The sequence below is a fragment of the Aquarana catesbeiana genome, linkage group LG12, assembly GCF_042186555.1.
Source record: "Aquarana catesbeiana isolate 2022-GZ linkage group LG12, ASM4218655v1, whole genome shotgun sequence".
Classification (NCBI taxonomy): Eukaryota; Metazoa; Chordata; class Amphibia; order Anura; family Ranidae; genus Aquarana; species Aquarana catesbeiana.
The window spans coordinates 165,416,248-165,441,748 of NC_133335.1; the positions used below are offsets into that span (position 1 = coordinate 165,416,248).

General features: G+C 43.8%; 1 protein-coding gene across 2 annotated transcripts in view; it reads right to left on the minus strand.

Moving 5' to 3' along the window:
* The window catches only part of NUP85 (nucleoporin 85), a 110,852-nt gene that overhangs the window by 26,007 nt on the left and 59,344 nt on the right, over positions 1–25,501 (minus strand). For both annotated transcript variants that reach the window (XM_073606168.1, XM_073606167.1), the window contains exons 8-17: positions 19,382–19,516; positions 17,843–17,965; positions 17,597–17,728; positions 17,397–17,503; positions 9,175–9,258; positions 4,221–4,286; positions 2,852–3,003; positions 2,457–2,574; positions 376–476; positions 133–284 (exon numbers count right to left, since the gene is read on the minus strand). In XM_073606168.1, coding sequence (XP_073462269.1) covers positions 133–284; positions 376–476; positions 2,457–2,574; positions 2,852–3,003; positions 4,221–4,286; positions 9,175–9,258; positions 17,397–17,503; positions 17,597–17,728; positions 17,843–17,965; positions 19,382–19,516 — 1,170 coding nt within the window. The remainder of the gene's footprint in view (positions 1–132; positions 285–375; positions 477–2,456; positions 2,575–2,851; positions 3,004–4,220; positions 4,287–9,174; positions 9,259–17,396; positions 17,504–17,596; positions 17,729–17,842; positions 17,966–19,381; positions 19,517–25,501) is intronic.

Consider the following 25,501-nt stretch of genomic DNA (forward strand, 5'->3'; position numbering starts at 1 on the left):
GCAGGGTTTTATTTGTCCAAGCGCTTACTTCTTAAAAGTCTCGCCTAATGCAGAATGAACTTGTTTGCATATTATCAGACCTTCTGAATGCAAATTAGTGTAAATCTGTCATTTCACATCGGTATACCTCACCTGCTGCTGTTCAAGAAGGGGTAGTGAATCCAACAATAATGAAAACCAAAAGTAACCTGGAGCAATGCGAGCAGTCATGAGTGAAAGGAGCAGGCGAGCTGCTTCATGGAACTCCTGCTCATTGTACAACCGGTGAAACTCTCTGTATTTCCCTGGGATGAAGTTGACAAAGGTTACGTTAGAACTGTGTAGCAGTTTCATGCACTAGGTTTCATACATTGGGATTTATAAAATCTTTCTTACCAAGGAATGTAAGACGATCGCTCAGTAGCATTGCTGGGCCAAGATTGTCAATTAGGTCCAAATCTGAAAATTTCCCTCGTTCACAGTAATCCTTCAAGAACCTTCACAAAAAGTAAAAAGGTAAGGGGCATCCTAATGTATGAAGGGCTTGCATAAGGTTCTAATATATCCTAAGCAAAATATACCCAGTAACCCTCTTCCTTGCTGTGAAAAAAATTATAAATTGCTTAAAGCGAATGAAAAGTCTATCTTTTTTTTTTTTTCTATTAAACATACAAACATATTATACTTACCTGCTCTGTACAGTGGATTTGCACAGAGCAGCCCCGATCCTACTCTGTTCAGGTCCCTCTTCTGTGCTCCTGGCCCCTCCCTCCTGTCGAGTGCCCCCAGTCACAGCTACCTGTGTCCATTCAGACATGGAGCTGTAGCCCTGGCCCCACCCATTCTCTCTCTCCTGATTGGCCAACTGACTGATTGACAGCAGCGGGAGTCAATGTCTCAGCCAATCAGGAGGGAGAGTCTCAGATGGGGGAGACACTCGTGGACATTGCTGGACAGAGATGGGGCTCAAGTATTACCAGTGGGCTGAATGAAATAAAAACAGATTTCTCTATAAACACAAACATGGTGGATGGAGGAAGTCCCTGATGAACCAGCCTATTTTTGATCCATCTATAGTCAGCTTTACTCTTATAACCTCTGCCACTTATAGTGGAAGTCCAGTCAAAGTCTATCTGAACTTAAACCTGTTCCCAGCCCCATACTAACTACCCTGTAAAAGGAAATGTTGGTATACTTACCTGTTCCTTGGGCGCTCCGGTCCAATCACATGGTCTCCCCAGCGGCCAACTTCAGTGAAGAGGTGAGATCGCTGACAATGGCTGCAATGCAAATGAGGGGACATCACCCACAGGCTTACTATGGGGCATCCTTTGTCAGCTTTCCCTCCTCTATACTGAAGCCAGCACTGGGAACTAATCGTATGACCAGACCGGAGCATCCTCAGAATAAGTAAGCATAGACATCTTTCCTCTAGGGCAGGGGTCTCCAAACTATGGCCCTCCAGTTGTTCAGGAACTACAATTCCCATCATGCCCAGTCATGTCTGTGAATGTCATGGTTTTACAATGCCTCATGGGACGTGTAGTGCTGCAACAGCTGGAGGGCCGTAGTTTGAAGATCCCTACTCTAAGGGGTAAATAGTATAGGGCTTAGAATGGGGATGGGAGCAGGTTTAGATTTAGAAAGGATATGACTGGACTTCTACTTGAAGTTGGTATATCTGCACTGAAACAGCAGGTTGACAATAGGTCTCTTTCAATGCCTTTTCTCCTATTACTGCAAATGGCAGTGCAAACATCGTGTGCTGTGTACTGTACTTTACAAGCTTCCAATCAGCTAGAGACCAGAAACAAGCAGTATTCTGTGCTTTGTGAATAATGCTTGCATCCTGCTGCCAGCCCACTGTTTAATAACATTCCAGGGCAGTGATGGAGGTTTTCAAAATACTGTTACACTGTTATGGAAACAGTATGGGTGACTGATTACAAGCACATCTGCAAAATGCGTGGACTTACTACACAAGCTTGTTTAATAATCTGATTATGTAACTGCGGATGCCTCCCCCATTTAATGGCACCCTGTGTGTGTTCACACATCACAAACAGCCAAGGTCAGCTATGAAGGTACAGCATACAATATATAGCAGTACAAGTATTAGAGACAAGAAGAGCGAATGCCATCCAGGCACATTCTAAGCTCTTAGTCTATGTTGTGGCTGAACTATTTGTGTTATCAATTACATACAATGCAATGTTAAAAAAGGAAAACATAAAAGGCATGGGATGGCTGCCACAAAAAATGAAAATGGATTCTTTGCAGGTCAGCACTATGCCACGCATTTCTCAGTGGAAAACTCTGCCTAGAAGCCTGTTGGGGTTCTAAAGGGTCACCTAAACTGATCTGAAGACTAACAAAAACAAAAAAAAACACAAGTTATTGTTATCCTGGACACTTTTTGGACCATGACTGGTTCCGCTTAAAAACGGGACAGTTAGTGAATCTTGTGTTCTTCTCACCGGTCTGATATGAGTGTTGCAAAAGCTGCATCCTTTGCTCGAATACTCCAGGACAAAGCTGAACCCAAGCGATTGTTGCGCAAAGCTTGCATTGACATTGTCTTACAGATACTTCGAACTAGATAACATAAAAAATAATTGTTGGCAACAAATAGAAAATACAACTGGGCACTACTTGATTATTGCAATAAATGAGATTTTAGCGAATATTGTTGTCTGAAAGAAGGACAATAGTGCCAAAACTACCATGGTAACTAAATGAACACGATGAATTACAACACTGGGATTCCCTCATTCTCAATACCCTATGATGCAGGATATCCAATACAAAAAAGGAAAGGTTCTCAATATGCAGATTGCATGGTTAAGTTGCATTTGTATTTATTCCAACATACCTTGTTCAGTCATCTGCCTCTGCTCACAAATTCTCAATGCCTTTAATGCCTTCCTTTCAGTAGTCAGCGGGATCCTCTCTATGAGAAGTTCAAGGTAAACTCTACCAAGCTCTGGACAATAATCCAAGTAATCAACTCCCAGCTGCCACAGGCTGTAAGAAACAATGCTTATCTTATTTTTTCTATTTTTTAATACCCCTTTGAACAGGTTAAGAATCGGCAAAGGACTGGGACTAGAAGACTTAATTAACACAGTGATAAGACTCTGCAGGAGCTCCACTAACAGACTAAGGCAGGCCATACACAGTTCGAATCTTGGCCGACTCAGCAAGAACCGGCTGAGACTCAAACCGTGTATGGGCAGGCTGAACGTACCAAGTTGATCGATCTGTGATTATGGCTAGTGGCTGCTTTAGCCACCCCCTGCTGGGAGAAGACAATGGCCCGGCAGGAGGGATTCCCACATCAACACTGTCTGTGTCCGTGGTTGCAGGAAAGAAATTCGCTCCAAGTATGGCTGGCCTAACATGGCCAAAGTGTGCACAGTAAAGGTAAATAGAACCAAAACCAAATGCTGTACTTGTGGCACTCTACAGCTGTAACTAATAAACGCTGTGCACTCTGCAGGTGACCTTCAGTCCAGTGTGTTTTTAAGGTGGTTGCCATTCTAGGATGGGGTGTATGCATAAAGTTCAAGGACTATGAAAAAATAAAACAACTGTATCTTTTCTGTAAATTGGGCCACTATGACTAAAGAGTTCCAAACTGGTGGTTTGATCTAGAATGGTAATCTACTACACTTGTTTCAGCGCACATACAATACATTACACAGTTATAGTATATAACTGGAACAGTTACTAGTATTACGATAAAACAATCCATGCATAGGTACTTTAATATCCACCAGTGATTAGTCTTTGCAGAACCGATGTGAAAATGCTAACAGTATTATCAGCTTCTGTAATATATTAGATCCTTGGAAGGGTTCTACTACCTGCCTTCACATTCAAGTGGCAGGTCCACTGTCAAGATAATACCACCAAAATTCGTAAACTCTGCGCTATCAAAATAAAAATACCTCCCCATATACTACTACAGCAGCTAGACCCTCTGTGTCCTCCAATATTGTTAAATGTGTTTGAGCGCTACATCCACTCCAAATATAATCAATTTCAAACTTCCATAGCTCCTAAAATAATCATGCACATGTGATATAGTAAATATAGTACACATTTAACAAGATAATGCCATACCCAGCATAGGTTAAATGAGGTTAATGCTAGTGAAACAGAATGTATTTACATTAGGAAAAGTACATTTCACAAAGTCAAGACAGAATATAGGCCTTAGGATGAGAAAATTGTCATACCTATGGTGTGAGAAAAGACCAGAGGCATACTCAAGCAGAAGGTATTCTCTCATGTTGGCCCCAAAACTGAAAAACAAGAAAAAAATTTGGAGGCACAAATATTAAATGTTTACTTTCCAAAAAGTTGTAATTCTGTATGGATAGTTGTGCGATTCATGCACCTCTGCATAGGGAACAAGATTGCGCTAGAATTTCCTCTTTTGTTTTACCAGCTTCCATCGTTACCTTAGTTCACAATAGGAGTTATTGATGCCGATTTACTGGTCAATGAGAAAGTGAAGAAGTAGCATTGAAAGCTTCAAAATGGATTACCAACTGCTGGGTGTGGAGTGCGGCAGGCGTGTAGGGGTCACCAGACTGGCTAAACAGAATTTGAAATCTCCTAGCAGTTAAGGCAATTTATACACACATAATTCAACTTAGCTGTTAGCCTAGAGTTATGCTCACTGGCAACCTTATACACCACATCTAAACCCTAAAAGTACTGCATTGTTTACCTAAAAGTAATATTATTCATTGCAAGCAATGCCAGGCAGCAGCATGCAGGGCTAGAATAGTATTAGCATGCATTAAAAAAGATATTTACCCAAGAGATACAGTGGGGAAAAAAAAAAATTTGATCCCCTGAAGATTTTGTAAGTTTGTCCACTTACAAAGAAATGAAGGGTCTATAATTTTTTATCATAGGTGTATTTTAACCACTTCCTATCTGGACCAATTCTGGCACTACATGTAAAATTCATAATTTTTTGGTAGAAAGTTACTCAGAACCCCCAAACGTTGTATATATTTTTTTTAGCAGAGACCCACGGAATAAAATGGCGGTCGTTGCAACTTTTTATGTCACATGGTATATGCGCAGCGATTTTTCAAACGCGTTTTTTTTTGGAAAGAAAACTTTCATGAATAATAAAAAAAATAACACTAAAGTCAACCCAATTTTTTTAGATAATGTGAAAGATGATGTTCTGCCGAGTAACCATATACCTAACATGTCATGCTTGAAAATTGTGCACACTCGTGGAATGGCGCCAAACTTTGGTACTCAAAAATCTCCTTAAGCAACGCTTTAAACATTTTTACACGTTACTTGTTTAGAGTTACAGAGGAGGTCTTGGGATAGAATTGTTGCTCTCACTTTAACGTTTGCAGCGATACCTCACATGTGTGGATTGAATGCCGTTTACATATGTGGGCGCGACGTATGTATGCGTTCGCTTCTGAGTGCAAGCTCGCAGGGCCCGGGGCACTTTACATTTTATTAATTATTATTTTATTTTTTACACTTTGCCTTTAAAAAAATGTGATCACTTTTATTCCTATTACAAGGAATGTAAACATCCCTTGTAATAGTAATAGTGCGTGACAGGTCCTCTTTATGGAGAGATCTGGGGGTCAATAAGACCCCAGATCTCTCCTACAAGCTGGAAAGCCTGAGCTAAAAAAAACAAAAAAACAAAACAAGGACGATCTCGGTTGGAAAGCCAAGTATATTGCAGTATTTACAACGTTATGACGTCACGCCCGGGCCTCCGAGAGTCATAGAGATGACCATCTGTTCCCTGGAAATCTCCAAGTAAACTTCCAGCACTGGTGGATTCCTGTTTAGGCTCGCCAATCACACGGATGAGCCGGTAGAAGCAATGGAGGGCGGGGGGCGGTGTGTGGACGGACAACACCTGTAAGAAAGATCAAGAGGCTAAAATGCCACTTTGATTGTTCTTACGGTGCAGGCAATCGCCGGCTGAAGAGAATGATACCGGGTTTATGCCTGTAGGTGCAGGCATCAGCCCGGTACAACCACTGAAAAAGGATGACGTCCATGTACGCCCTCCCGGCGGGAAGTGGTTAAATGATAGAGTCCGAATATCAACCAAAAATCCAGAAAAAACACATGATACAAACGCTATGAATTAAGTTGCAGTTCAGTGAGTAAAATAAGTATTTGATCCCCCAGCAAAACATGACTTAGTGCTTTGCAGAGAAACTCTTTTTGGCAAGCACAGAGGTAAGACATTTCTTGTAGTTGGTGACCAGGTTTGCACACATCTCAGGAGGGATTTTGCGCCCCTCTTTACAGCTCTTCTCTAAATCCTTAAGGTTTCTTGGCAACTCAAGTTTCAGCTCCCTCCATAAATTTTCTATACAATTAAGGTCTGGAGACTGACTAGGCCACTCCATGACCTTAATGTGCTTCTCTTGAGCCACTCCTTTATTGACTTGGTGGTAATGTTTGGGTTCATTGTCATGCTGTAAGACCCATCAACAACACATCTACAGAGGGAAGAAGGTTCTCATCCAAGATTTTATAATACATGGCCCCGTCCATTGGCTCTTCAATGCGGAAAAGTTGGCCTGTACCTTTTGCATAGAAACAGCCCCAAAGCATAATGTTCCATCTCCATGCTTGACTGTAGGGATGGTGTTCCTAGGGTCATAGTCAGCATTTTTTGTCCTCCCAACACGGTGAGTCGAGTTAATGGCAAAGAGCTCAAATTTTGGTCTCATCTGACCACAGCACTTTCTCACAATCCTTCTCTGAATCATTTAGACGTTCATTGGCATGACTGTGCATGTGTCTTCTTGAGGAAGGGGACTCGCCGTGTTTGGAGGAAGAGAAATGCTGACTATGACCCTAAGAACACCATCCCTACAGTCAAGCACAGAGGTGGAAACATTATGCTTTGAGGCTGTTTCTCTGCTAAAGGTACAGGCCGAATTTGCCGCATTGAGGGGCCAATGGATGGGGCCATGTACTGTAAAATCTTGAATGAAAACCTTCTTCCCTCTGCCAGAACACTGAAGATGGGTCATGGATGGGTCTTTCAGCATGACAATGACCCAAAGCATACCATCAAGACAACAAAGGAGTGACTCAAGAAGAAGTCTATCAAGGTCATGGAGTGGCCTAGTCAGTCTCCAGACCTTAATCCTATAGAAAATTTATGGAGGGAGCTGAAACGAATTTGCCAAACGACAGCCAAGAAACCTTAAGGATTTAGAAAAGATCTGTAAAGAAGAGTGCACCAAAATCCCTCCTGAGATGTGTGCAAACCTGTTCATTAACTACAAGAAGGGTCTTACCTCTGTGCTTGCCAACAAGGGTTTCTCCACAAAGTACTAAGTCATGTTTTGCTTGGGGATTAAAATACTTATTTTACTCACTGAATCGTAACTCAATTTATAACATTTGTATCATGTGTTTTTTGTAAATTTTGGTTGATATTTCTATCTCTACCATTTAAAATGCACCTATGATAAAAATTCTAGACCCTTCATTTCTTTGCAAGTGGGGCAAACTTACAAAAACTGCAGGGGATCAAATAGTTGTTTTCCCCACTGTAAAACTATAATTCTACCACTTTACAAAACTCTGGTCTGGCCATATCTTGAGTATGCAGTCCAGTTCTGGTCATCAATTTTACCTGCATTTTACCTGCACTAGACTGTACTGGAATGCTGTAAAATGTCTAAAAAAAATGCACTGGAACGCACATGTCCTTATTCAAGGTTAAGAAAAAAAAAAAAGGATTGGGGGAGCACTGAACTGCATCAAAAACACGCATGCAGAAAAGCATCTGGAACGCATCCAGACTGCGTTTTTATGGTGTGAACTGACCCATGTTACATAGTAGGTGAGGATGAAAAAAGACACAAGTCCAACCTGTGTGTGTGATTATATGTCAGTATTACATTGCATATCCCTGTATGTTGTGGACGTTCAGGTGTTTATCTAATAGTTTCTTGAAACCCCCGCTGAGACCACCGCCTTGCTCTTACAGTAAAGAACCCTCTACGTAGTTTAGGGTTAAACCTTTTTTCTTCTAATTTTAATGAGTGGCCACGAGTCTTGTTAAATTCCCTTCTGCGAAAAAGTTTTATTCCTATTGTGGGGTCACCAGTACGGTATTTGTATATTGAAATCATATCGCCTCTCAAGCGTCTCTTCTCCAGAGAGAATAAGTTCAGTGCTTGCAACCTTTCCTCATAACTAAGATCCTCCAGACCCTTTATTAGCTTTGTTGCCCTTCTTTGTACTCGCTCCACTTCCAGTACATCCTTCCTGAGGACTGGTGCCCAGAACTGGACAGCATACTCGAGGTGCGGTCGGACCAGAGTCTTGTAGAGCGGGAGAATTATGCATGTATTCTCCCTTTAGAAGAGAAACTTAGGAGGAGATATTATTGCAATATACAAATAAATAAATGGTGATTGTAGCATTCAACTATTCAATCTTAGGTCTGTTAAGATGACACACACGATCAAGCTGAAAGAGAAGTGGTTTAACCTTAACCTGTAAAAGGGGTTCTTTAATGTTAGAGTGGTGAGGCTGTGGAATTCACTTCCACAGTTGGTGGTGTCAGCAAGGCGTGTCGATAATTTAAAAAAATGTTTGGATGGGTCTCTAAGTGGATGCAATATACAGGTATATGGTAAATGGTAGTGACAAACACACACACAGGTTGAGCTGCATGGAGTCTTTATTCAACCTTACCATTACATTTACAAGTTCTCATACAGGGACCAGCATAAAGTGAAAACTAAAAAAACCCAAAAAAACTATTGCATAACAAACATGCATCGCAAGTTTACAATCTATGAGTTTGAAGAGCAAGTGTCCCTTTGTTTCCACAAAAAAAAAAAAAAAAATTCCTTGCACAAACATCACAGTCACAAGTATAATGGGTAACAAAACTTAATGCAGGTATGGAGCTGAAGTAATTTCCATGAAAAATCTGGCTAAGTTTGGCTAATAAATTCTACCCACAGAAATTAGATTAGTACCATATAATTATGGTCCCCTAGCAGAACAATTTCAGGATTATTAAGTATCAGGACTGATTATCCTTCACAGACGATTGCTATGGTTTCCCTGCTATAAGACCAATGGCAGGGATGTCTACTCGGTGCGTTAAAGCATATATAGGAAATATATAAATTAATTATAGCTTACTATAAACTGTGGGTCTGGAAAAGTTGGCAATGATCCAGCAGGTCAGTCAGATGGGCCACAAACCACCAATTGTTGGACACAAAGCTGAAACAAGAGGAAAGTAAAACTGAAGGAAGGAAAAGAACACTGCATATTTCTACATTCAAGTGACACTTAATTAATACACTTATTATCCAAAAATAATCTATACACCTGCACTACTTATTGGCCCTGTAATCTATTTTTCATGAAATCCTTTCTTACTGTTTTTTTTGTCTCCTTGGGGGGGAATCAGCAAACTGTCAATTGCAGGCAGGTGATGGGTAGATTGCATCCCTTCCTTCCCGTTTCCCAGAGTGCTCCCCTCCACGTATGCAGAGCGATGCAGGGAAGGAACAACAAATAAGTAAGCTGCGCTGCTGCCAAGTAGAAGGAAGGGAACTTGGATAGGAGTGGGGACAGTATTTACTGGAACGGAACCCCTCTTGTTCCCCCTTGCAGGAGCTGAAAGCTGGCTTCTCCCCCTCACTGACCGCCGGGGGTGGGGGGAACACAGGGGATTGGTTCCAGTAAATGATGTCCCTCCTGTCCAGGTTCCCCTTACTTCTGCTACCTGGGCCCCCTGTGTGTTCCCTTGGGCAGTACTGATCACTCACTGTGTTCATTCTCAATTGAAGCATTGTAAACTTTATTTACTATGCTTTAGTTTTTCAAACAAGGAGACTTTGCAGAGCTCTTTTGGTTCACGCATTCTGTGAAGCTGAGGCTGTAGAAATAGAGATTGAGGAGTATGTCCTCAATCACTTTCTTTATTTCAAATGTGAGACATCAGGGGTCTGTTTATACCTCTGTTATTTCACTAAAGCCCCCAAGAGGGCTGTTAAAAAAAAATATAAAAAATAACATTGTAAAAATAAATAATTAAATAAAAAAAATAAAAATCTACTGACACTGTCCACTTTTAAAAGTAGGCTAGGTTTATATTTTTACAGAGGCATTCGGTTATATTATATTTTTCAAAATTTCCTTTGTTAGGGAATGGTAGCTAGTTTCTAATAAAAAAAAAAGAAAAAAAAAGGAAGCTGTACCTCGCTGATCTTTGATCAATTTCATGTTGTTCAGGTAGATCTCCACTTCTCAAAGGTTGCCTACCCCTGCTATAGTCCTTAGTCCATATTAGGGGAGAGCAACATTCCTACATATAGTGGGACCATGGAAAATGAACGCAGCCACCCTCTGACAGGAAATTGGATCACAGCCCAAAAATAAAAAGATCTGGTGGAGGCCAAGCGCATAAGGAATACATACTTCCCACTTAAAGTGATTGTAAAGCCTTAAGGTTTTTCACTTTAATGCATTCTGTGCATCCCGAGTTCCACTGTCTGCGTCAATGGAAGCAGCAGCGGGACTCCGGAGTGAGATCGCATGGGTGCCCCCATGTAAAGCAGGTATCTGTGGGGGCACCCGATGAAGAGGTGGGGCTTGGAGCACCGGCGGGGGACCCCAGAAGAAGGATCGTGGCTGCTCTGTGCAAAACCATTTGTCAGAAACCATGAAATCAGACTGAGTCAGAAGTACAGTTAACTCCTTCAGATCCGCGCTATAGCCGAATGACGGCTACAGCGCGGATCTGCTTTGCCGGGAACACGTCTATTGACGTCCTCCCCTTTGCAGCCTCGCCACGCCCCCCTAAGGGGGGCGCGCGGCGTGCACTGTGATCACCCGAGTTCATGAGACTCGGGTGATCACAGATCCGATTAAGGGGCCAATCCCGACCCCTTACCACCTGATCAGCTGTGAGCCAATGACAGTTGATCACGTGATGTAAACCGAGGATCAGTAATCGTTTTTTTTTTTCTTCTCACACTGATAGCGTGAAGAGAAAAAAAGCCGATCACCAGCTTCAGTTTGCAGGGTCCTGAAGAGGAACAACATATTATGTGCCCACCAGTAACTCCTGCCAATGCCACAAATCAGTGCCAAAAATCAGTGCCCACGTTACATAAGTGCCAGCAATCAGTGCCACCTATCAGTGCCTACAAGTGCCACCTATCATTGCCCACCAGTAGTGCCAGTGTCCATCAGTGTCACCTTATCAGTGCCCATCAGTGTCACCTTATCGGTGCCCATCAGCGCAGCCCTATCGGTGCCCATCAGCGCAGCCCTATTTATTAAGCGCAGCAAAATTTATTAACAAAATATAAAAAAACGTTTTTTTTTTTGTTTTTTTTTTAAATTCGGTATTTAATTTAAAAAAAAAAAAAAAACAGAGTTGATCAAATACCACCAAAAGAAAGCTCTATTTGTGGGAACAAAATGATAAAAATTTCATTTGGGTACAGTGTTGTATGACCGCGCAATTGTCATTCAAAGAGTGACAGCGCTAAAAGCTGAAAATTGGTCTGGGCAGGAAGGGGGTTTAGGTGCCCAGTAAGCAAGTGGTTAAATCACACTTGTTTAATAATAAAAGTAAATAGAACAAACGTAGTCAAAATATAGCCAGAGTTCAGGAACCGGAATGGATAGTCAGATAAGCCAAATGTCAGGGAGCCGGAGCGGAGCGTAGTAAAACAGCAAGCAGGATCTGGAGCCAGAAGGGCTGTCAGCCAAGCAAGTCTTTAAACGGGAATGCAGGAGATAGTCTCTGATGTTGACCAAGGCGAAGGCAGAGATCCTCTGGACTGGACGGCTTAAGTAGGCAGGACTGACGAGCAGGATATCATCAACAGCTGAGTAACTGTGGAGAGATAGGAGCTGGCAATTAGCTGACAGCTGAGCGGCCAGCTCAGAGAAGGAAGGGCTGAGCCCAGCATTGACAGTACCCCCTCCTCAACGACCCCTCCCCCTTGGAGGACCACCAGGTTTGAGGAGAAAACGTCTATGGAGATCACGGAGGACAGGGGCATGTACGTCCGAGGATGAGACCCAAGAGCGTTTCTCCGGACCGTACCCTTTCCAATGCACCAGGTACTGTATGCGCCCACGGAATCTACGGGAGTCCACAATGGACTGTACTTCATACTCCTCATGGTTCTCAACCTGTACAGGGTGAGGACGTGGCACAGAGGTGGTAAAGCGGTTGCAGACCAAAGGTTTTAATAAGGAGACATGAAATACATTCGAAATACGCATTAGACCTTCCTTCTAATATGCGTAAGCCACTGGGTTAATCCTCCAAAGAATACGGAAAGGCCCAATAAAGCGAGGTGTGAACTTCAGTGAGGGAACACGAAGTCGGAAGTTGCGAGATGACAGCCAGACCCTGTCCCCAACCTGGTAGGAAAGCGCAGGCAATCGTCTGCGGTCAGCATTTAGTCTGTACCTATCATTAGCATGTCGCAAAGCCTCCTGGACTTGTGCCCAAGTTGAACGAAGACCACTGAGATGCTCCTCTAACCCAGGAATACTCTGCGGAACAAATGAGTCAGGCAACATGGAAGGTTGGAAACCATAATTCGCCAAAAAAGGGGACAATCGGGAAGCAGAATTCAAGGCACTGTTGTGGGCAAACTCTGCCCACGGTAATAGGTCTTATCAGTTGTTATGATGGTCAGAAATATAGCAACGTAGGAATTGCTCCAAGGACTGATTGGCTTGTTCTGCGGCCCCATTAGACTGCAGGTGATGAGAAAGCAAGCTGAATTCCCAACTCTGGACACAAAAGGCTCCCCACAACCGGGACACAAACTGACTACCCCTGCCTGAGACAATCACCTTGGGTAGCCCATGTAAATGAAAGATCTCGCAAGCAAAAATGGAAGTCAGTTCCTTAGTGGGCAACTACTTAAGTGGAATGACACATCTTTGAGAATCGGTCAACCACCATAAGGATAACTGTGTTGCCCTGGGAGTTGGGTAACTCCACAATGAAATCCATAGACAGGTGGGTCCAGGGCCTCTCTCCATTGGGTATGGGTTGTAGGAGGCCCACTGGAAGGTGTCGTGGAGTCTTACTCTGAGCACACACGGAACAGGCAGCTATGAAGGCATTTACATCAGCACGTAGACTAGGCCACCAGAATTGTTGGGAAATGGCTCAAAAGAGTTGATTCTTCCCAGGGTGGCCAGCAGCCTTGGGAGAATGGTAAGTCATGAGCACGGCAGTACGGAGACTCTCTGGGACAAAGCAGCAGTCACAAGGTTTCTCAGGAGGAGCATGGACCTGAGCAGCAAGAATTTTGTCACCCAAAGGAGAAGTAAGACTGGTGCGAACCGTAGCCAGAACACTATCAGGAGGAATCACAGGAAACTGACTCTGACTTGGAAGTGGAGGAAAATTGTCATGACAAGGCGTCAGCCCTTATATTCTTAGTATCGGGTAAGAATGAGACAATGTCATTGAAACTTGACAAGAAAAAAGCCCATCGCGCCCTTTTGGGAGAGAGGCGTTTAGCCTCAGCCAAGAATGTGAGATTCTTATGGTCAGCAAGTTCGAGAACCGGCACAGTGGTACCTTCGAGGAGATGTCTCCATTCTTTCAGGGCTAAAATGATCACCAACAGCTCTCTGTCACCAATCTCGTAATTGCACTCCGCAAGTGACAATTTCTTGGAAAAGTAGCCACAAGGATGCATAGCGCTCTCAGGAGGTAGGACGTTGAGACAGAAGGGTGCCAACACCAGTCTCAGAAGCATCAACCTCAAGGATAAAAGGTAACATAGGATCAGGATGTGCCAACACAGGAGCAGAGACAAAGGCAGCCTTGAGACTCTCAAAGGCCTTAACAGACTCTGGAGACCAACTCTGTGGGTTACCGTGTTTTCTGGTCATATCAGTCAGGGGCTTGCCCAGAGATGAGAAGTTACAAAAAAACTTCCGATAATAGTTGGCAAAGCCCAGGAAACGCTGCAGAGGACGTAAACTCAAGGGTCGGGGCCACTATAGGACTGAAAGTTTCTCTGGGTCCATCAAAAAACCAGCAGTGGAAATGACATAGCCCAGGAATTTAACCTGTTAACGATGGAACTCGCACTTCTCCAATTTACAATAGAGATGGTTCTCTCTTAGTTTCTGAAGCACACGACAGACATCTGTGTGGTGGCTCTCCAGGGACTTGGAAAATATGAGGATATCATCGAGATAAACCACCACACATAACGGCAACAAATCTCGGAGGATATCGTTAATAAATTCCTGGAAAACTGCCGGGGCGTTACAAAGGCCAAAAGGCATTACGAGGTACTCATAATGGTCTGTTCCACTCGTCGCCCTCCTTAATCCTCACGAGATTGTATGCCCCTCTAAAATCAAGCTTTGTGAAAAACGTTGCTCCCTTGAGGCGGTCAAATAACTCCATAATCAACGGAATCAGATAGGCATTCTTAATCGTGAAACGATTGAGGCCCCTATAATCAATACAAGGTCTCAGTTCACCACTCTTCTTCACGAAGAAGAAACCAGCACAAGCAGGAGACGAGGATTTGTGGATGAAATCTCGAGAAAGTGTGCCTGCAACATACTCCTCCATGGCCTTATCCTCCAAGACTGACAAAAGGTAAATCTGGCCACGAGGGGGTATGGCACCAGGTTGAAATTAATTTGCACAATCATACAGCTGGTGGAGGCAAAGTACCGGCTTGACCTTTGTCAAAGACATTGCTAAAATCGCGGCAGGAAGGAGAGTGAAGAGGTGCACAGGACCTTGGCTACCTTCTGGAAGCATGTCTTACTGCAGTGTGGCGAACAGGAGAGAACCTCAGCACAGAGCCAATCAAGAGAGAGGTTGTGCCTCTGTAACCATGGATAATCAATAACCAGGGGAAACTTAGGTGAGGAAATAACTTGAAATTGGATTATTACATGGTGAAGAGCCCCTACGGCCATGGACAACGGAACCGTCTCATGAGCAGGCTGTAGGGGTCACCCGTCAAGAGCCTCAATGGCAAGTGGAGTGTCACGCAACTGCAGTGGAATCGAGTGCTTCAATACAAAAGCAGCATCAATGAACAGGCCTGCATCCCCAGAGTCGATTAGAGCCTGTATCTCGATGGACGACTCAGCCCAAGAAAGGGTGACCGAAACCAAGGGCTTATCCTTCTGGATAACTGGGGATGAAACAATACCACCTAAGGTCTGTCCGTGACAGGACCTCAAGGTTCGGGCATTCCCTGGACGGGTAGGACAAGACTTCAAAAAGTGACCTGCCTGGCCACAATAAAGGCACAATCTCTCCCTCCTCCTAAAGGTTCTCTCATCCGCAGAGAGACGGGTGAAGCACAAGAGCATGGGTTCATCTTCACTGACCGACTCGGTACCAGAAGGCATGGGAGGTGAGGGAGGCATGGGTGGGACTGCAAAGCTCAGAGGCAAACGCACAGGAGGCTTCCGCAAGCGCTCCTTAAAAGAAATCCTTTCTCTGAGTCTGGAGTCAATGAGGATGGCAAACATGATCAACTTCTCCAGCTCTGTGGGTATATCTCGGGCTGCTATCTCATCCTTGATGGAATCCGAGAGACCATGAGAAAAAGCAGCCACGACAGCCTCATTGTTCCAAGCAACCTCTGCTGCCAGAGTACGGAATTCAATGGCGTAGTCGGCAACAGTTCTCGTACTCTGTTTGGACATGAGTAACTTGGCAGCAGAAGTGGAGAAGGCGGGAACGTCAAATACCCTTTTAAAGGAGGCCACAAACTCAGGGTAACTCAAGACAACAGGTTTTTGCGTCTCCCATGGAGGGTTTGCCCAGGCCAAGGCTCTCTCAGAAAACAAAGATATCACGAAACCTACTTTGCTTCTGTCCGTGGGAAACGCCTGGGGCAGCATCTCAAAGTAAATCTCAACCTGGTTGAGAAACCCTCTGCATTAGACTGGATCATACCCAAATCGCTGGGGAAGCAGAGTGGAACCAGACATACCTTCTATAGAGGCAATACTCGAGGCGGGTGCCTGCACAGAGACTGGCACAGCAGCAGGGACGGCCTGCAACTCAGGTTATACCGGAGCAGCCACAGTAGAAGATTCCAGGTGAGCCATGCGACTCAGGAGTGTTTGTAACGCCTTGGCAAAAACTGATCCATGCGGTTATCTTGCTCATCCAATCCGGAAAAAATATTACCAACAAGTGGATTGACTATCTTCTGAATTCATGGCCTTCGTCTACTGTCAGAAACCATGAAATCAGACCGAGAGAGAAGTACAGTTAAATCACACTTGTTTAATAATAAAATTAAATAGAACAAACGTAGTCAAAACATAGCCAGAGTTCAGGAACCAGAATGGACAGTCAGGCAAGCCAAACGCCAGGGAGCCGGAGATAAGGGTAGTAAAACAGCAAGCAGGATCTGGAGCCCGAAGGGATGTCAGCCAAGCAAGTCTTTAACAGGAATGCAGGAGATAGTCTCTGATGTTGACCAAGGTGAAGGCAGAGATCCTCTGGACTGGACGGCTTAAGTAGGCAGGACTACGAGCAGGATATCAACAGCTGAGTAACTGTGGAGAGATAGGAGCTGGCAATTAGCCGACAGCTGAGCGTCCAGCTCACAGAAGGAAGGGCTGAGCCCAGCCCTGACACCATTGCTTCGGAAAAAGCCCGGTTTGTTTGATGCTGCTCTCTGTTGCTCCAGACATTTACTAAATGCATCTCCGTGCTTTTTTTATGAGCTACTGTTTGATATGACCCACGATATTTGGTGTATCATCCGTGTTACTATTCTGGTATGTTTCGTGAAGAGATATATATATATATATATATATACACACACACACACACACACACACACACACACACACATGTATATATATACATACACACATTTTTCTTTTCAAACCAGAGTTTATTGTCACTTTAAAGTGGAACTGCAATGTATCTCAGCAACGCAAACCAAAAACACCATTTAATTAATTTTAAATATTCAAAGCAAACTCCCCCATCCATCTATATCACCATGCTTTATTTTGCTGAGAATTCACTTTAAACCCCCCCCCCCAACATTTCTGGCCCTGGCAAGCTTAAGGGCAGGTGATTCATGTAACATTTACTTCCTGAAATCCATTTGCCCTTAGCTCAGGCATCCTGGTAGGAGGGTGTGCTTAGCTAAGAAAACCCCTCCTGAAGACGCCTGGGATGTATGCCATCATTTGCTTGGCCTGGAAACCAGGAAGTAACTGAAGAAATGTAAAAAAAAAAAGAAAATGTTGATTGAGAGAGTGAAGTTCCATTTTAAGTAACAATGCACCATATATAATAAGATTGAATGGACTAATAACCAAAAAAATAAATAAATATCTAAGTGCCAAAAGAATACCTAAATTCCTTGATGACTTGATGAATGTCTAGCTCAAACGCAGCCAGTAGGATACTGTCTAGTGGTTCTGGATCACTTTCACTTGCCGAAAAAAGGTTTAAACAGACCTGAAAGGAGAAAACTGTGAATGAATTTTGTAAAAATTGTGGTGGAACGCTGGAGAATTTCATGGAGGAAAGAATTTAAATGTTGTCTGTTACCTGAGCATATGAATGCAATTCTGTCGGTTTCACTGTTGGGTAAGTGAAAAGCATTCGTGAAACGAGAAAATGATACCACGTAGCCATGAGGTCCTTCTTCATTAGCAAAGTTTCCTCATCACCCTGTAACACCTATTGGTGGTGGCAGAAGAGCAGAATAATCAGTCCTGTCAGAGGATTACACATCTACTTGAAAAAAAAAAAGGGAGGATAAGCAAGAATTGACTTTCCAAGCAGACCACTAACCTGACATATGGTTTCCATAGGTGGACTAGATGCAAAGGTTCCCTCCTGCAGATGGCGTGCACATACCTCTTGCCAATGCTGCCACTTTAGTTCAAACTCTGTCAGTGTCTGCGAACCCGTTGACTAAAGCAAGAAAAAAAAAAAAAAAAACGCATTTTACTGTGCTTATGGTGCATTTTTCATAGGTCATGTGGCTCGAAAACTCGCACCAAAAATTTAACACGGGTGCATATTTGGTGCCGTTTTTTTTAACTGACCAAAAATGCAGCAAGCACCACAACGGACCAGTGTGAAGACATACATAGAATTTAAAGGGATGCATTTTTTTGAGCTAAAGGTGCCGATAATGGCCGACAATAAAATTCACATTCATGATACACATATATTATATATATATATAAAATTTTAAACTGGTTAGTTTTGATAAAGTGCATCTTGAATTTTTGGTTTTGGTACCCTCTAGTTAAAACTACTTCAGTAAAGGCCAACTGTACAAAGGCTATTGGCCAGTCAGTCACCAGGCTTCGTATGATTGTGACATTAATGGGACAGCATCTCAATTTAGGAAGTAGATGCTGACATGATGATGCCTGAACAAAGACGGAGCAAATTTCTGGGAAGAACAGAAGATGAAGGCTGGGTCAGGGGAGTATTGTGACCTATGAAAGGTAATACATGCCTGCAATTGTCATGCCCACACATTAATTAGCATGAACAGACTTAGCATAAAAAACAAATAAGTTCACCTTTTGTAACATGTTACACAGATATTCAGGGTGTAATATGTAACATATTCACCGGCTCCCCAATGTGACAGACGCCGGGCGATCTTCTTCCCCAGCGCTGTCATTCTCTGCAAAGAACATGACTGGGCAGGCGGAGCTTATTCACAGAGTTCTACGATTAGAAAAACTACAAGGTTCGGCAGCCTTTGCGGCTGTTGAATTGTAGTTCTCAATGAACTACTACGGCGCTGTTGAGCGCTGTGGTAGTTCATTGATGCTTCCTGTTAATGTGTAACGGTTTTCTGCAAGAGCCCTGCATTGCACCAATGATCTGTTGATCGTGAGTGCAATGCTTTCCAGGCTCCCAACAAAAAAACAAAAACATTATTTTGTAAAGGGGTAAACGTATCCTTTAAATCACAAAGAAGCCCCTAATACCTAACCAACTATTTTCTCACCCATGAACTTGTTCTACCTTCTTCCCCTCTACTTATCAAAATTTAGGGTGCACTCCTATAGACTCATTGTATTTATAGATACCCTACTCCATAAATCCAACGTTGGCTCATTTCACTTGAGATACTACATGCTTTGGACTTATAAATATTGTTTCCCTGTTTATATTTCTGGAATTAAACAAATGAACAGTGTGGAAGGGATCATATTTTTCAATGATTCAAATTTATTGCACAGACATAAAATCAGATTTGAGAAAACAAAGCACAAAGACGGACCATATATTCACTGGCATAGGGGAAACAGACAACTACTATAAATGTAAAATACAGCATTGACCATATGATAAATAACATACATTAAGAACTGGCATTTTCTTCATAAGATCATCCAGCGCTCTGCACATGCTCCTTGTTTCTAAGGAAGCAGCAGCTTCTTTGGCTAGCAACTGTCGTGCTTCATCTATACGACCTTGCAGAACAAGTCCAGTTATCTGCAGAAATATAAAACAGTAGATTATGAAATCATATTATAGTTTTACATACAGAAAATCCTCTAGTTTCCCAAAGATCTTGTAGTTGACCTGTATGAACTAAAGTTTTGGTTAAGGAGGGCAATATCAATAGGGAGGAGCCTTCTCAGTGCATCTTTCTAGCCTTGTTGTTCAAATAATATTCTCCCAACTGAAAATGGATACCCTGGGTAATATAGTATCAAGCTCTACAGTCTCCCCACTTCAGGAGACATGGTGGGTGATGGGAAACAATATGCATTAGGCCTCATTCATACAGCACAGAAGTGTTTTTACACAGGATCTTGCTGGTAGCAAGATTCTGCGTACAAGTGCTCCCTACACAGTTTGCATGAAACGTCTGAGTACCATTTACATGCATACACCATTACAGCTTAAATTAACTCTATTGGCCACTACTGCTGTTCAGCTAGATGCTAGCAACAAAGGATGTCCCTGTACTGTCCATCGGTCACACACAAAAATTAACTTTAAGTGATACTAAACTCTGGCTTGAACAAAAGCAATTCTATGTAAGTAAAAAAAAGTACTTTTCATTGCTCTTGGCTTCCTTCAACACTCCAAATTCTTTATTTTTTATTTTGCTGCTGTGGGCTGACTTCCTGTTAGAAGGTGGTTAAATTTTTTCCTCCATGCTCCACTGTAAGTAGGAATGTAGCTACTCTCTCTTACTCGCTCCCGTGTTGGACTAGGCACTCTGGGATTTGTAGTGTGCTTGAGCAGTGCACAAGACTGAAACTCAAGTGTACTGCTTGTTCCAAGCAAACAAAAATTAGAAGGAACATGAGAGGTTTAGGAGCTCACAGAGGATGTTACAAGGAAAAAAAGACACAAAAATAGCTGTGCCCAACCCACCAACCCAGAGAACCAAGGTGAGTTATATTCCATTGAGGTAAAAATTAGTGTTTCAACATAGGGTCGGTCTACGGAAATGCTTCAAAATTGGGACCTCTGGTTCCTAGTAATGGGTCTAGCATCAGTTGCACTGATTACACAAAGGCCATTTCAATAGTAAGATACTTAAAAGCAGTGGATTCAGTCTTATTTTACCTAGGTCTCTTTATCCTCCTCACAATGTCTGACCCAATTGTTGATTATCCACAGAGTACACTACACTCCACAGAAGCTACATTGCTTGGGGGAGGGCAGAATCACCACAATGTCCCAGATGTGTTACGGCTATGGGCACCCTCATTCACATCTTCTGGCGCTGCCATAAACTTCACCGCTACTAGGAGTTTAATTTTAATACCCCTAAACACACTTTTCCCTACACCTGTTTTGTCTGACCCGAAGGTTACCCTTCTGGGGGTGATTCTGGAAAACCTTCTTCCATTTGATATACAATTGATGTGGACGAGATCCTTATATTTAGCCCGTAAATTCATACTGAAGAAATGGATCTTGCCTAGTCCACCAACATGCACTCAATAGACAGACGCAGTTAATTCCAATCTGAGGAGAGAAGAGTTGACCTAATAAACATAGGGACTGTCCTAAACAATTTCATAAAATGTGGTCTCGAGGGGAGGCGCATGCGCGGAGCTTCCTAAGATGGCCGCTTAGCCACGGAGCTCCGCACCGTTCCCGTCCACTGCAGGCCGCTGTAGCCGACAGAGCCCCGGACCGGACCCGCTCCACAGCGGATTGCTCGGGGACATCCCCAAGCATATACTGATGACCAGGTTCCCCCTGCTAGGCATGACCTCGTGAGGCAGCTGGAGGAATCATTGCTGCAAACAGGCCGATCCAAGATGGCAGCCGCAAGCTCACTCGGAATGCACCAGGAGGCAGAGGAGTCCATAGCGGACCAGGAAGAGGGGCCTGCTCCCAGCCTAGTACAGGGGAGGAACGCAGTCAGTGCACCTTACTTGCTCCCTATTTCACCGGCATCCACGGAATCCCTGATAGGCAGATCCATAGGTGAATTCCACCTCACCTCCCTGAAGGACATGCTGAGCACCCCCACTAACTCACTGAGAGATATACATCACCACAATCCCCCACAGATCTGCCTGCTTTGATGGAGGCTTTTTCCATGATGCTGGCCAGAGGCCTTGCTCAGACAGCAACACAAATCACCACCGCCATACAGGCTGACCTCCAGCACTTAGGCATGAGGATTGAACACATCCAACAGAAAACAGACCAGTCAGCAGCCAGAATCAACCAATATACAGCCAGGACATTTAGGATCAACTTGAAGTGGCCCTTTTTAAAATAGACGACCTCGAAAATAGGTCCCGCCGCTATAATTTCAGAATCCGAGGCCTCCCGAAATCGGTAAGGGAAGTGCAACCAGCGGTCCGTACCCTTCTCAAGAACCTTATCCCAGACCACAAGCTGGAGTTAGACAGAGCACTTCAGCCAGTGAGGAAAGATGGCCTCCCCAGGGATGTTATAGTGAAGCCCCATTACTAATCAATCAAAGAGGAGGTAATGAGAGCGGCACGGTCGAACGACAAACTTACCATAAGGGAACATCAAATACAGATATTTTCTGACCTGTCCCCCTCATGGTCCAGAAAAGGCGGTCGATGAAACCCCTTCTGTTGATTCTAACACAAAAAGAAATCACATACAGATGGGCCTTCCCCTTTCGCCTGAATTTTTCCTACCAGAACAAGCCCTATGGATTTTCATCCTTCGCTGAAGGTCCATCTAGGGCTTATCTCCCAAGAGATACTACCCCAGACCACAGGGAAGGGATCCTCTTCAATCAAGAGACCTTCCCCAACTAGCCCAATTACGCCTGTCTGGCAGAAACAACAATCCAAAAGGTCCAAGGACTCATGCCCCCCTTAGACTGATTGATGACATCTGAGGAGATTCCTTGCACAGCTCCCACAGGAACTGTACCGTTGACTTCTAACGGACTCCCTCTGAGCCTTCGAGCAGGTTTAACTGGGACCCCACTGGGGATCCTGGCATACATCCTCAAATGTTTACTTCTATTTTTTTTTTTTCACAACCTACTCATTATATAGCCCTGTTAGACATTTTTCCTAGAATTCGTTTCATCTAATATGTTCTTAACGGGGTTCCCCCGGGGTCGTGACACGGGGAAAGTTAACTATGTGTACGGTTTACTGTTTACAATGTTGTTTTATCTCCTATTGGGCTCACCCCTGCGGTGGGACGGGAGGGGGGGTGTGGGAGAAGGTCCTGGGGCACCATTGGGGATCCCTGAGGTAAGGGGTTCCCCGGTGGCCCGTGGGTCACCTTAACAAAGGATGTTACAAGGGATTATATCCCCCCCTCCCCCTCTTCTGCGGGGTTTAATGTTACTGTACCAGAAGGTCTGTGCTCCTTTTGGGGCTAAATCTAGAAGCATTATATCTTTTTAGGGCGGGTGGACCGGAACGGCTGCCGTGCGCTTCATACGGTTTTCGAGAGGAAGCTGCAATCCTGTCGGAAGCGATCTAAGACTTTCCAGGACCACGGGGATGAGGGTGACAACCCTTTCTCCCCAAGTTCTACACGATCGAATGTTATATTTAAGATTTGTTTAACCTACTCTTTTTTCCTCTCTCCTTTCTACCCCTCTCTCTCACACCCCATCGCCCTCCCACCAACCAGGTCACCTCGGTTACAAAGCCAGCAAGGGGAGACTCCGGCACCGACTTGCAGGCTTGGGACATCGGAAACTGTTTGAGCATACTAACAACTCAGACAGCTTGACCACCAGGGGTAAGCTTCGGTTTTCCTTTTACTGTTTCTACCTCTGATCCATGACTGAGGCCACTAATACACCATGTAAGCTACTGATTCTTTCCCACAATGTCCAGGGCCTAAACTCCCCAATTAAACGGAGGAAATTATTCCACCAATACCACAGTTTAAGGGCAGATATCGTCCTCATAACAAGAGACACACTTCCCCTCCTCATATAACCCCTCGTTTCTTCACCCAAATTTTCTGCACTTCTACCTGGCCAATGCCAAGAACAAAACTAGAGGTGTAGCGATAAGCTTTTCCAAGAGGGTTAACTATTCAATGTCCAAGGTGGTCAGGGATCCAGAGGGCCGATACCTGATGACCACAGGCACTATAGACGGAGGACCCTATACTTTTCTCTCCTACTATGCCCCCAACCGGGGACAAGGAAAGTTTTTCGAGGATATGCTACTGAAATTAAGCCCACTTTTTAAAAAGAGACGATGGTCATGGGAGGGGAGTCGAACCTCTCCTTCGATCTGGTTCTAGACAAATCTAGTGGGCTGAGCCCCGTGGCCAGACATCCCCCCAGACAGTCTCAAAATAGCTCAACAGTTAAATACTCTAGGGATGGTGGATATCTGGAGAGAACTCAATCCACAGGCAAAAGACTACACCCACTATTTCACCCGTGCACCGGACTCATGCCAGGATAGATCACATCTTCTTACCAGCCATCGCAATTCCACTAGCTACGAAGTCCCAAATTAGGGACACATCACTTTCGGATCACTCCATTATGTCCTTGATAATGATTTGCCCACAGAGAGTAGAACAGACATACAAATGGAGACTTAATGAATCTCTATTAAGCAACCCGGTACACTTCACTGTCCTGGAGAGGTCCATCGGGGAGTATTTTCAGGACAACGACACCAGTTCGGTCTCTCCCTCGACGCTTTGGGCGGCACATAAGTCAGTGTTGGAGGGGGAGACTGATCCAGTCAGCCTCTAAACTAAAGAGGGAGAGAAAGGCAGATGCCCAGAGAGAGTGGGAAGAAGCAGCACTACCAATGCCACATCTGAAATTATTTAGACAAAAGAGAGGATACTATAAAAGTAGCCAAAAAAACAGACTTTGTAGGCATGGAAACAATGGAGAAGTGAAAAAATAAATTCAAAATATGTATTGAAAAATGTACAATATATAAACACTGTGTTCAAAAAGAGAAAAAACATGAAGGTTGATACAATTAGTGCAGTGAGCCCTTGTGCGTCTACGCGTTTCGCCGTGAGGCTTCTTCAGGACACGATCAAGGTTCGAAGGCGTGACAAAAGAAAGACATAGAACAAGTCTCACTGTCTTTAATTTGGTAAGCCACGTATATCAAATCCCCGTGGTGGAAAGTATGGAATGGTTAATGTAAATCTTTTTTATTATTTTTTATCCTCAAGCAGGGGCCCACATATGTCTTGTAGCAGAGACCATCAGGACAATGGTGCTGAGGTGTCCGGCATCGCTAAAAAGCAGTAAGCCTTAGTGAGATTGAGCACTGCTGGCAGGCATATAGTGAAGCCTCCTGAGAACAGCACCCGGCCATCTCCCAGGGGCATACATGTATAGTGTTACTTTCACGCGTTGCATATTGTTAAAGGCTGCACTATATGCCTGCCAGCAGTGCTCAATCTTACTAAGGCTTACTGCTTTTTTGTGATGCCGGACAGCTCAGCACCATTGTCCTGATGGTCTCTGCTCCCTCTGCTACAAGACATATGCGGGCCCCTGCTTGAGGATAAAAAAATAATAAAAAAGATTTACATTAACCAGTCCATACTTTCCACCACAGGGATTTGATATACGAGGCTTACCAAATTAAAGACAGTGAGACTTGTTCTATGTCTTTCTTTTGTCACGCCTTTGAACCTTGATCGTGTCCTGAAGAAGACTCACGGCGAAACGCGTAGACGCACAAGGGCTCACTGCACTAATTGTATCAAACTTCATGTTTTTTCTCTTTTTGAACACAGTGTTTATATATTGTACATTTTTCAATAAATATTTTGAATTTATTTTTTTCACTTCTCCATTGTTTCCATGCCTACAAAGTCTGTTTTTTTGGCTACTTTTATAGTATCCTCTCTTTTGTCTAAAGGCAGATGCCCAGAAACTCACGGACGAATTCCTTGCCGCATGCAAGTCACACAAACCTGACCCTACGAAGGAAACTCTCAAAACTAGAAATGGCCCGGGTCCACCTTAACCTAACCCTGACCACTTCTGCCGAAAAA